This window comes from Nesoenas mayeri (genome assembly GCF_963082525.1).
Source record: "Nesoenas mayeri genome assembly, chromosome: 8".
NCBI lineage: Eukaryota > Metazoa > Chordata > Aves > Columbiformes > Columbidae > Nesoenas > Nesoenas mayeri.
Window position 1 is genome coordinate 27,462,840 of NC_137554.1, and position 13,118 is coordinate 27,475,957.

At 42.8% G+C, this 13,118-nt stretch overlaps 1 protein-coding gene across 1 annotated transcript; it reads left to right on the top strand.

Moving 5' to 3' along the window:
• Window positions 1–3,553: 3,553 nt before the first annotated feature.
• On the top strand, window positions 3,554–10,292 carry SELE (selectin E; the record flags this gene model as incomplete). The annotated part of the gene is made up of 13 exons (XM_080348849.1): window positions 3,554–3,590; window positions 4,027–4,413; window positions 5,198–5,305; window positions 5,428–5,613; window positions 6,260–6,445; window positions 6,552–6,737; window positions 7,288–7,473; window positions 7,580–7,765; window positions 8,033–8,218; window positions 8,821–8,928; window positions 9,343–9,364; window positions 9,477–9,549; window positions 9,900–10,292. The coding sequence occupies 12 exons, from the start codon at window positions 3,554–3,556 to the stop codon at window positions 9,532–9,534; spliced, it is 1,836 nt and encodes a 611-aa protein (XP_080204975.1). The 3' UTR covers window positions 9,535–9,549; window positions 9,900–10,292.
• Window positions 10,293–13,118: the final 2,826 nt, after the last annotated feature.

The following is a 13,118-nucleotide window of genomic DNA, read 5'->3' on the forward strand; positions in this document are numbered from 1 at the left end:
CAAATATTGTTACTGAGGGTTTAGATACTTAAACAGTAGCTTGATTGGTTGTAATCTAAATAGTCATAGTTTTTCCATACTCTGACCTCTTCTCTTTTCCCAGTACATGAGGCTGTTACAGTGAGTATCTGTTAACTTGTCTGTGCAGAAAGAAATTACATTTGACATGTCATCTCCCAATTGCTGTCCTTTAAAGAGCAGACCTGGTTTTTGTTGTTCTTACTCCTAATGTGTTTATATAGCCTTTTCCTACCTTTTGTGTCTCACAGTGGTCTATCAAATAAACCTTCCAACTGGAAAATGAGTTGCTGCTACATAATCCTTGTTAGGCACCTCCATTTGTAAGGGAAAAGAGGTGATCTGGAGTATTCACATTCACTTGTAAAAAGCTGAGCTTTCACTTGTGGAAATGAAGGTCTGGATTGTATGGGAACAAGAAGCGGTCGGCATTTCTAAAACTGTGACTTGATTTAGGTTTAGTATTTCATGTTTTTCTGTTAGAGAGGAGTTGGATTAATTTTAAGGAACTATGGCTGTTCACGTAGCACAAGAGGGGAGTGAGTGAACAACTGCACCCAACTCAGTGCGGCACCAGAAATGAGGTTCTTATATTCTCAAATCAATTGGCAAAGGAAGGAAAAAAGCACCAAAGTAAAATAACAATGAGAAGAGAATAAATAAGTAGTAACATAGAAACCAGCTAAGAGGCAGATAGGATGGCATTTCTAGCTTAAATATCTGCAGTTCAAACTAAGTAACCATATTGAAGATATTTTTCCTGAAATACCTATATGACTTAAGTCCAATATGAGCTTTAGCTCACAGGAATCCCAGTCTTCCTGAAAAATAAGGTTGAAGTTTTTAAGTAAAATAAGTAATGAGTTTTTAACCTCTCAGTTGTGGGCTTCTGAATATGCTTTTCAGGCTTGCTTTCTTCTGAAAAATTTGTACGTGTATTCATTTTCCATTATGTTAAAAGGAGATAAAAATGTAATCGGTGGATGGCAGAATTCCCTGGGAAAAACCAAAAAGAGCCCCATGTGAGTGATGCACAAGGGAATGCTGCCAATAAAAAGAGGCAGTCTTTTTTTAGGCTGGAGTTTTTACAGGCATATTGCTTTTAGGCTTTGGTGGTTTATTTTTTTTTCTGTACTTTTTTATCTGCTGCAGACAAGAGGTCTCAGACAGCCCTTGTGAAGGAAAACTATTGTAAACTGTGAAATACTCGCTTCCTTCCTCCGGAGATTCCACTGGCAAAGTGATTCTGATAAAGTTTCCTCTACTCAACTTTGGAGCTTCTGCCACGAGAGGGATGAGCACTTACCAGTAGGAAGCTCATAAAATGACTTGAAAAAGTGAATCTCCAGGAAAAGGTGCAGTATTTTCTGCCTACTGGCTCCAGAGAGGATATAAACTGTTTTGGAGCTGTCTATAATTTTTCTGTATATACAATTATAACAGCTGATGTTTTAGAAAAAAAAAAAGGCTGCCCAATCTAAAGTCATTATCATTAGCTTCTATTAGGATAAAGTGTACAGAACCCCTGTGAAATTAGGCCATTTGACAAATATTTTTCTGTGGAAAAAATTAGGAATTGATACTAGCCAAGATCTTAGCCTGGGATCCAGGAGCCACTGATTTTTATTCTGTAAGAACAGGCTGAGGATCCAAAATAGGAGCTCAAACATGTGCTGTGTAACTATAATTATGTTTTACAGATATGATGTGGGTGCTACCCTGTGTCTTCTTCTTACTGACAACCTGTGTTGAGTCCTCTACATGCTGAGCATTGTTAAACTTGCCCATGATAGTCAATCTTTATCCCTGGAATACCAGTTTGGCAACTGGACTGTCTGGTGCAGCCTCCATAGTGAGTGTCTGCATGGACAGGGAACAAGGGGTTGGGTGACATGGCAGATCAGGCACAAGGGAGTAACAGCACTCTGTATCAACCAGGGTTGAGAGTGCTGGGGAATGTGGACTCTGCAACAAGCTTCTAGTGTCATGTCTTTGCACAGGGTTGAGAACTAAAGTGTCAGTCGTGATGCCCGTTCCCTACTGACAGCCTTCAACAGTACTTGTGAGACCTTCTGTAATAGAGGCGAGAAGGCTACTTAAGTGAGAATATCTAAAACTACTTCTGTATGTAGTGTGGAAAGTCACTCGCCTTATCACTTAAGTGGTGCAAAGGTGTGCCTGAGGATCAAGATGTGGAGCCTGGGGGTGCAGCTGGAATAATATTGTGCAAGGAACTGGTGATTCTTGTGCTCACTGCCTTCTCCTTTGTGTTCTGAATAGCCCGTGTACCAACCCCCTATAGCAAAGTGTTCATGATTAGGATCAGGAATGTGTCTCTGTTCCATGGGCACCATGTGACTGTTCTGTATAGTAGTATAATTAATTGGTGTACACACAACAGGTGTGCATGGGTTCGGTATGACACTATTGTCTTGTCTTGTCCACCTGAAATAGTGTACGCACCTGTTCAGGTATTGTAACTATTGATGTAAGGATGTTGGAGCATAGGGTTCAAGGGCCTTTTCAAAGCTAATTCCACATTCTAAGCTTGACTGCTACAAGTGACTGATGAATATGCCTTGTGAACAAGACTCTAGAAGAGCACTAGCAGTCCTGGGGCTGGCAAGCCTTATCACAGATGAGAACTCTGCGCAGCTTGTTGTGATCCACAAGAAAGGGCTTGTCCAATGCTGCTTCTTCCATCTTTTACCCAAACTTAGTTAACCAGCTTCGAGTGTTGATGCCCTTCTTACTGAGATTCCAAAAGTACCAGCACCTCCTTGCTGCAAAGCACGATGCTAGATGAGAGTGTGGAATCTTCTTATTCATGCAACTCGCTCAAACTAACAATCTTCCTCCTTCCTGACATCCTGGAATTGTGTGTGTCTGTCAGTAAAACCATGTAACACGGCACTTGGCAGTTTGTCAGCACAGTGTGTCTTTGTGGGAGGGTTGATACAGCCAGGGGAAGCATCAGGCTCAATGTAGGGGAGGGCCACATCCAGGGATTTTCCAAGAAATTTTTTTCCATGCATAATTTCCCGTCTGGTGGAAGACAGGCTAGTTGAGAGAATAAAAAGCCGTAGCAAAGGCAAGGGATTACACAGTGCAGACACTTGGAGCTGAACTTAATCTTAAGTCTGTACGTGGCAACTGAGCAACGGAGAGCAGTCACTGAGAAATATCGCAGAGGACTTTTGCCACCTGGCCCCCCCAGCTGCAACTTGTGAGTATAAATGGAGCGTGTCATTCTGTTTCATTGCTCAGCTAGAGGAAAACTGGACAGATGGAATTCTGTGTTGGTGTTCTTTAAAAGTTGTCTTGATATTAAGAGCTGTTTTAAAATTAATAATATCCTAAAAATTGAAATACTAACTCTTTAGAATAATTGTTAAAAAGTATGTAGAAAAGATTTCATAGACAGTATTTTATATTGAGTCATTAAAAGGTGGTATTTGTTCTTTACAAATGTGTTCTTTTGATCTCTCATAGCCATCTGCTTAAAAAATAAAGGGAAGAGAAAACTCTCCAAAACATGATTTGCTTGTGGTTACTGCCTCTTCTCTCTTATGGTAAGTGTGTATTTCTCTATGTGGAAAACTAGCTGAATGGCAATATTAGTGTGACTGTTCTGTTTGAGCTCAGAATCAAACAGAATTTGTGAACCCGACCTAACTTTAGTCAGGTTCACATAGAAGAACCTCTAGCTGCATTGGTATGTTTCGTTGCTTGACTGACAGATATGTAATTGGCTCTTGTAGTTTGCTATGAGGTCTGCAAAGCTTTGCGTAATCAGTCGTAGTTTCACAGGCTGAAGTCGCTGCACTTCATGCTGACATGCCTGGTTTGATGCTTGCCAGTTAAATGTTTGTAAAAATGGTTGCCACTACTTTTTATGCAGTTTCAGATACTGACAAGTTTGTAATATTTATAGAGCTTTATATATACTCTTCTAGAGAATGAGGAGGGACAAAGACACCAACTTTTTTTGACTTCTCTTTGCTCTAGGACTTACAATACTGCAGGGGGTGAACTGTTGGACATACCATTATTCAGACACAAATATGACCTACAGGGAAGCAGAGCTGTGGTGCAAAAAGAGATACACTAACATGGTTGCCATCCAGAATAAGGATGAAATCAACTATCTCAATAACTTCTTACCCTTCAATCCGGGTTACTACTGGATTGGAATCAGAAAAATTAATGAGGTGTGGACCTGGATTGGAACTAACAAAGAACTAACAGAAGAGGCAGAAAACTGGGCTTCAGGTGAACCAAATGGCAAAGGGAACAATGAGGACTGCGTTGAAATCTACATCAAAAGAGGAAAGGATGATGGCAAATGGAATGATGAACAGTGTGAGAAAAAGAAGGTTGCCTTGTGCTACACAGGTAGAGTATAATAAAGGACATTCTAGAGTACACCTGGGGAAATGAGATGGTGGGTGGAATGAGTTGTTTAACCTAGCCTTACATGTTAACTACCTGACCCTGTAAGCACTTGTACACTTATCTTGTACACTTATCCTTACTTCCAGACCTGAGGTTGTTTTTATTCTAAGAGCTGGGTTGATCTCACATTTTAGCTCCCAGAATATTATACGTCTTTTGTGAGCAAATCACCAGACCTTCTCTATAATGAGTGTAGAGAAACAGGCTCTTCCAGATGGTATCTTTCAACCTGCTCTCAATTGGGTGTCTCAGCTAGCTTACAGTGGCCCTTTTGGAGGCATCTGTCTGCTGACTGGTTAGATTAGACACGTTGTGTAGAGGTGGTTAAGGCTAGGTCAAAAAAAATATCTGACTCACATATCAGCCAAATTAGAGCTGTGGTGAGTTAATGAAGAAATTACTTGTTGAGGATTTCTACCTAGCCTATAGTATATTTTTCCTTTTGCATTTTAAGTATTGCCAATATCTACCGGAGAGCAAGTGGTTATGGAATTTCCTACCAGTAGAATCATTTCACTGTCAGCTAGTCTGTCAAATGTGGTGACTTCTGAACTCCTTCTGTGAAATGACAGGGTTAAGCTTATGTACCAAACCCGTTGCTATTTTTTTAGCTGTACGAAGTGCTTGTTTAGTGCCAGAAAGATAAACAAAGTGCTAACCTGGTTTCATTAGTGGCCATTGCTGATTCTTTTATAATTTGCTGTATTTTTTCTTTTCTTCCCAGCTTCTTGCAACCCATCTCTCTGCAGTGGCCGTGGAGAATGCATAGAGACAATTAACAATTACACCTGCCGTTGTAACCCTGGATTCTATGGGCCTGAATGCGAGTTTGGTAAGATGATTTCATCCCACTTTTAAAGCAGGGTGCTATTCTTGCTAGCTAGTGTTCAGTTTGGCTTGTTGATTTACCTGCTCAGCCAGTGAGACTGACTGTATCTTCTTGTGTTTTTGAAGTTGAGACTTGTGATCCACTAAAGAAACCTGACCACGGGAGCCTCGAGTGCAACCATCCGTTGGAGAGCTTCAGCTACAACTCATCCTGCACAGTTCAGTGTGAGGAAGGCTATGAACTGACTGCATTGGAATCTGTATACTGTACCTCTTCTGGGGTCTGGTCAGCCCCCCTTGCAGCATGCAAAGGTAAGCTTCTCAAGCAGTGACACTTGAGCTTTCTACATGATACATAGCTCTGTAAACTTCAATGTTGCTCTGTTAGTAGGTACAAATTGAAGTTCTGGCCTATTCCTTTGTAATTACGTAGTGGAGGTGCTATTATATTGCAGGACACAGGTCTTTGTGCCTGAAGAGAAGTGGGCAGGATGAATGTTCTGGCCCTGGTGTAGATCTCCTTGTAAGGAAATACTTTTCCACCTCTTAGTAGGGAACAGAGATGATCTAGCTGTGAGACTACTCAGGACAGGCCAGTTACTCCTGACTAGGAATTATTTTTGAAGTATTCAGCTTAGAATAAGCTACTGTTTGAAGCAAATAAAAGCATCAAGCATCACTAAGCAGCAAAATAGGAAAATTTTTTATTGTAACTATTAACAGTTGCTGTCATGAGCTGCAGATGATTTTACAGCCTTGCCTTAAGAGTCAGTGTTCTGTTTGGAGATCTTTCCAGTCCTGTATGCTTTCTGAAATGGCAGCATAGTAGAGCTCTTTTTCTAAAGCTGCTTCTTTTAGTGGCTATGTTGCTAACTTTCAGGAAAGAAAAACACAACAAAACAAAACTTCTAATGGTTTGTTCCATGCTAAGCTCTGCACTGCCTCTTATGCCTTTTAGCTGTGACCTGTCCTGCCTTGGAAGTGCCTGCTCATGGTGCTGTGAACTGCTCCCATCCCTCTGTGGAACTCACCTGGGGTACAATGTGCAAGTTCACCTGTGAGGAAGGATTTACCCTGACAGGACCAGAAACACTGCAGTGTGGGTCTTCTGGGGCCTGGGACAGGCAGCAGCCCTCCTGTGCAGGTACCTTTCCTTACCCCTGCTCACCTGAGTTCTTGGGGCTCTCAGCACTGGCATGTTGAATTCCTGAGGCATCTGTGCTGATTGCTGTTGTGATCTTGTGTTGCAGCTGTGAGGTGTGAAGCTGTAACCTGGCCAGAAGAAGGCTTTGTGACCTGTGACCATGCTGCTGGAGATCTCACCTATCGCTCACATTGTGATTTCCACTGCAGCGAGGGCTACGTTCTGGATGGCCCATCCAGTATTGAGTGTACTGCTCAGGGACAGTGGTCAGAGCCGGTGCCAAAATGCAAAGGTAAGATTTACTCAGTTGAAAATCATCAATTAAAGCTTAGAGTATCTCATAGTCAGAACAGACTTCCTCATTCAAGTGTGATCAAGGTGTAAGTCATCCCTAGCATGTTTATAGCCCTTCTCATAAGCAGATCTCAAGATGGGGATCATTTAGCCTATTTCATTAAAGAGGAAACAGCAGTGCAGGGTGACAAGCAACACTCAGGAATTGTGTCCCCAATACATGATAACAGGATTTTGAAGTGGAGTGGAATTCTTTATTTCATACGCTCCAAATGGGAGCCAGTGTTTGTTTATGCACCCTTCTTGTTGGAATATAATCTGGAGCCAGCCTCAGGATAGCTTGCATGCTTTAGATGCATGTTTAAGGGTTCTGGCTACACTGTGCATCACACTGAAATCCCCATTTCCTGAGCCACTGGTAGGTCTAAAGTACTATGGCTCTGCAGGGGACAGTTCCAGGCATGATGTGTCCTCTTGTCAGCTCAAAGGAGAGTGTTTATCTGGATCTACTCCAGTCTGAGATCTGTGCTGTCCCTTACGCTTTTCAGCTGTGACCTGTCCTGCCTTGGAAGTGCCTGCTCATGGTGCTGTGAACTGCTCCCATCCCTCTGTGGAACTCACCTGGGGTACAATGTGCAAGTTCACCTGTGAGGAAGGATTTACCCTGACAGGACCAGAAACACTGCAGTGTGGGTCTTCTGGGGCCTGGGACAGGCAGCAGCCCTCCTGTGCAGGTACCTTTCCTTACTCCTGCTCACCTGAGTTCTTGGGTCTCTCAGCACTGGCATGTTGAATTCCTGAGGCATCTGTGCTGATTGCTGTTGTGATCTTGTGTTGCAGCTGTGAGGTGTGAAGCTGTAACCTGGCCAGAAGAAGGCTTTGTGACCTGTGACCATGCTGCTGGAGATCTCACCTATCACTCACATTGTGACTTCTACTGCAGCGAGGGCTACGTTCTGGATGGCCCATCCAGTATTGAGTGTACTGCTCAGGGACAGTGGTCAGAGCCGGTGCCAAAATGCAAAGGTAAGATTTACTCAGTTGGCAAATACAGTTTTCTTGTCACCGGACAACACACTGAAATGCAAATTCCTAAAGCATCCTGGCTCCAAACTAGACTCTGTGCTGTCTTGTGTTCAGTTGTCACTTGCTGTGGCTTAGAAATGCCTGCTCAAGGCTCTGTGAACTGCTCCCATCCCAAAGTCAAATGAATTTGAAAATACAGTGCAGAAAAATAGGGCTAAAGACAGAACAGTCCTTAATGACTCTTAACCATTGCTTTCTATATTTCAGTTGTACAGTGTGAACCACTGAGCTCTCCTGAGAAAGGCTCCATGGATTGCTCACACGGTGCTGGGAACTTCACGTACAACACAGCCTGCCACTTCAGCTGTCTGGAAGGATGGAAGCTCAATGGTTCTCATGTTCTTGAGTGTGGTCGTTCAGGAAACTGGAGTGCCAGTCTGCCCACATGTGAAGGTATTTGACCTGTGACCAGCCACAGGGAGGTGGCAATGGGTTTCTAGTCAAATGGAGTATGAAAGGGTGGAGGAGGTAACACCAACCAATGAGTTAGAATCTCCAGTGAAGTCCATGAGTTAAAAGCCCATCAAAATCTCTCAGTATGTTTTTTTGAAAATAGAAGAGGGCAGAATTCCTAAAAAGTCTTGGTGAAAAATACTGATTTCTTATCCAAAACCAAAAGCTGCAACTTGACTTTGGGTTGGTTTGTTTGGTTTTTAATTAAAATATTTTTCATATTGAGCTTTTTCTATGCGAATAAAAAGAAATTTTTTCTAGAAAAACAGAACCTTGTGGGGAAATTTGCATGTGAGACAGGAGGTCAGACAGACCCTGGTATACCTGGGTTGTTCCCTTGCCATTGCTTTGGCAATGGGTGGGATACATTTTGGTACGCAGCTTTTTATTTTGTATGTGTCCTGTTTCAATAAGAGAAAACTAAGGGTTATAAGCTGCAATTCTGGTTCCTCTTTAAAAGCAGAAGGAAAAGGAAGAAGTAGAGAGGTCTTTGAAGATCACACATGCTTCTTGATCTCACTGAAACATTTTCATTTTTTCAGCTTCTGAACAAGTCAGCTATGTCTCTGTGGGCATAGCAGCCACAAGTGCCTCTCTGTTGTCCACGGCATCATTCCTTCTTTGGCTTGCAAGACGTTTCCGAAGAAATGGTGAGCAGTTGGACTGGGTCCACTGGTTTTATTTACCTTTCTGAAAAATTTTCAGTGGATGGAAAAAAAACCCCTCCAAACTTCAATACCTTCCTTTTTGAAAAAGTGAAAATTGCCATACAAATTCCAAAATTATTTTCAAGAAGCCTGCATGCATGCCATGTTTGGCATTTGCATGAACATTTAAAAATCAAAAATAGTAAAAAACTCAAATGTTTAGCAAACAAGAATTAGAATTAAAAAGGAACATTTTATGTTGAGATAGGGCTAATGACAGCACAGTGATAACTACCTGTGATACTTATTGCTAGATAATGGCTTTTTATTACATATTCAGAAATTAAGAGGTTTTGAGTAGAAGAAAAACTTTGCATTATCTTGAAATGCTAATATCTTTTCTTATTCTTCTTGCAGCAAAGAAATTTACTCCTTCCAGGTAAGCTATGTCTCAAAAAAGCAGCATGAAAATCAGTGCAGTAGCTTTGTTAAAATCCAGTTGATATAAACCAGTTGTCATTAAAGTCCTTTTCATTTTTGTTTTTTTGTAGTAGCTGCCAGAGCCTAACCATCGAAGGCAGTTTCCAAAGTGCTGCCCAGAGTGTTTAACTCAAGGTATTTCAGGTAAGCACACGAGCTGGCTGCACTTGCACATTCTCTTCCTTTTAATCACGCAAGCAATCAGAGCTGTTAATTGCTATGCAGTTGCTGAAATAGCAGTATGTGCTTTGGGCTGTCTAATATGCATCTTGGCATGAAAGTTCCTAACAAGGCTACTGGATTTATTGCTTTAGAACTGGTTATTCAGCTCCTTCAGGATGATTGTGCTTGGCATTCTGTCCAGCTGCATGTAGCATTAGGAACACTGTTGTGCATTTTTGCTACCTGCTGCATACAAAATTCCTCTGAAATGAGATAAAGTACAAATCTATGCCAATTATCCAATTTATAGAGGAATTTTGTTCTCTCTGCAGGAATTGAAGCCATCTTCACTTATGTCTCGGACATTTCCAGATAATGAAACTGCATGCAAATCAGCAGCTGTCCAGATGTTTTTACCTCTTGCTGACAAGATGATTGACCTTGTGTATTGTTCAGAAATTTTGAACTCAAGCTGCCTGGTATTCCCATTGAAGTCAAGCAGAGAGTAAAACTCTGGCCTTCTGGCAAAACACTGTCTGCATTCAGTCATGTAGTTATCATAACTGGGAGCTTGCCATCTCTTGTCCAGATGGTGAGCAAATAGTAAGCTGCTGCCTAAAGAGGAGGCTGGTTTCTCCTCTGGTCTACTCAAAGGTACCTAGGTGAGGTGAAGACAAGCATTATTTCACATCACTTACTACACTGCTGGAGATGTCTTCTCTGGAGTCATATGGGTTATACTTGCAGAAACAGAATAATTGGGATGAAAAAACATTAATTGAATAGCTTTGAAACCATTTATCTGGTTTATTGTTTATTTCAGTTTATTTTAAGAGGATGTCCCAGTCAGTAAATATGCCTTTAGTGATATGGGCAATTATTTGGGTTTCTGCTGCGTGTCCCAGAAGACTTAGGGACTTCAGACTCTTTTTTTAATAGCACTAGGAATTGTAGTGCTTATACTAGGTACTCTGGTTTCTGAATGCAGCAAGTAGATCTGAAATGATCTCATCCCTGTGGGATTATGCACAGTAATACCGGTGTATACATAAATGTTTAATGGTGCAATTTTTACTGTGGATATTTCTGTGCTGTTAACTGTAAATGTATTGTAAAGTACTTGTTCCTGAGTAGGTCTGTGGCCATTGACCTGGGCCCAGGTAATTTTAAAATAATTCAGAAGTGTTTGTAAGGATTTCATGCCTGCCTATTATTTACAAGTGAAATGTAATCCTGAAATTTGTGTGTATATATATTGCAAGTATGATTTATTAAGCTGTTAAAGGACTTGAAATGGGAAAGTCTTAAGTTATGTTTAAGTTATCATAAATTAAAAATCTCTGACTTACCATCTGATATGTATTGTCCTATTTGTAACAGTATTTAATAAAATGTTTTAAATGTAATGCTTCCTTTTTGGAAACGCACATCATTTAAATTATTTAGGCCAGCCCTGTGGATATGGCTTCAGCCGCAGAACTGGCTGCCTAGCAAGGCTGTCCCTTATTTAGCTTTCTGTTTTCTTGACAGTCAAGGAAAGAGCAGCCAGCAGATGGCACTGGCTGCCTGGGAGCGAGCATGGCCAGAGCCAGACCCCAAACCAGCTTTCCCAGACCTGAGAGGAAGGAGGAAGGCTCAGCGATGTGTCCCATAAAGCAGGTGCCTGGACCAGCTTTGTGAGAGGCACGCTCAGGAGAGAGTGGAGAGGGGAAAGAAAAGCAAGCAGGTGATCTTGGTGCATGGTAAACAGCACAAACCCACTCACCCATCTGGGTCTTTAGCAGCCCTTTCTGCTGGGAAGTTAGTTAAGTGGGAGACCGTGGGCTAAGAGGTGACAGCACAGCTCTGGGGATTAGTGGTGACTGTCTAAGGACCTCCACTCCCATCCTGGCTTGGGCTGTAGCAAAAGACTCTGCCATGGACTAGTGCTGGCCAGACACTCATGTGGCCACTCTTCTCCAACCCCTGACACAGCCAAGGCAGCTGCCCTGTGGCTCTCTGTACCTGCTGCCAGGAGCCAGCCCTTGATGGTGAACCTTGAGATGGATTCCTGCCCCAGGCAAGGCTCAGGAGAACCTGGCAGACCTGTGAGCAAGAGAGACAATTAAGAGGTGCTATGCTGCAGTGGACAGGGCCTGTTGCTGTTTATCCCAAACCGATTAACAAACTGAGAGCGGCTGTCGGAGCTTCCCCCGCCTTGATAAGGTGGGGCCCAACCGTGTGAGCAGATGTAGAGCAGTAATCCTTCAGGTTCCCTGAGGGGACGTAGAGATTAGCCCGAAACGCCCTGCTCTGAATCCCTGCAGGAGCTGTTTTGAGAGCTAAACCACCACATGGGTCCCCCAGCCTGTCCTTATTGTTGTCCTCTACATGCGTGGCCTTGTAGCATCCTCTAGAGAGAGCTGCTTGGGCCAGCGTGGCTCCCACCCTGCTGCAGTCAGGGCAGCCCAGCTTCTGCTTTCCTGACCAGAGCTGGAGCTTCTAGCAGCTTTCCTTGGGATCTTACAGGGGCTTTATTGCTAGAAAAAAAGACTACAAAATTATCCATTTTCTTCTCCAAGGCTTCATCCCTTGTGACTTCTAAAGGCAGCAGGAGTAAGACCACATTTAGGTGGGATTAGTACTCTACCTTCTCCCAAAAATCACTTCCCCGAAGGGGATCTCCTTCCTTTCTGTGACTTTGGGGTTACATGAATCCTCATAAGTAAGGCTAGTCCAGGGCACAGGCAAATCCCTACCCTGTGCTTGTCCAGGTTGCTTGATTCTTGGTCCTCTCCTGGCGCTGTTTTTTCCTGCTTCAGGATGTGAATTACCAGTTATGACAGCATGGCGTGTCCAGGCCTTTAGGATCTTCAGGAAGCAATGTTAATTGCAGTAGATGCGTCTCTGTTGCAGTGACTGTGAACACAGCTCTTCTGTTTGCTACTTGTCTAATTCCTGTGCTGGCAAGAATGGCCATGCAAATGTTTGCTGCCAGGTGGTCATGTAGTAACTCCACTGTATTGCTCCTCTATATGGTGCGGTGCTGTGTCACCACCGAAGGGCCGCAGGGTCTTTGCCGAAGGGATTTTCCTTATTTCCTGTTGTTCTGTTTCCTTTAAATTCCTCAGTTGTCCCCAGGCCTGTGGCATTGTTCAGAAAGGGATCCGTGTATTGCCTGGCATCTTATTTCGGAGCGGATGTCTGCTTGTGCCATGACCTATGGAAGCTGTGAAGGTGACATTAACTGGGAGGCACGCATGTCCTTTCACAGCTCTGCGTGTTCACTGCTTGGCAAGGGAATGGTTTTTGTGGCGTAACTTAATACATTCCTGATGAACCGAGCTACCCAGGTGGCTTTAGGTTCTTACATCTACAGTCCGACAGAAGAGGACTTAAAAACAAAACTTCACTTAAAGTCTCAAACAGACAGGCAGTGTTTGATTTGGGATGGGTATTTCTGTGGCCTTTGGTGATATGGACAGTACAAGACCTGCCCAGATTGGGTTTGTGTTTTCTGTTTTCATAAGCAATTAGCAATCAAACAAGCAGTCATTTACTAGGGCTGGCTG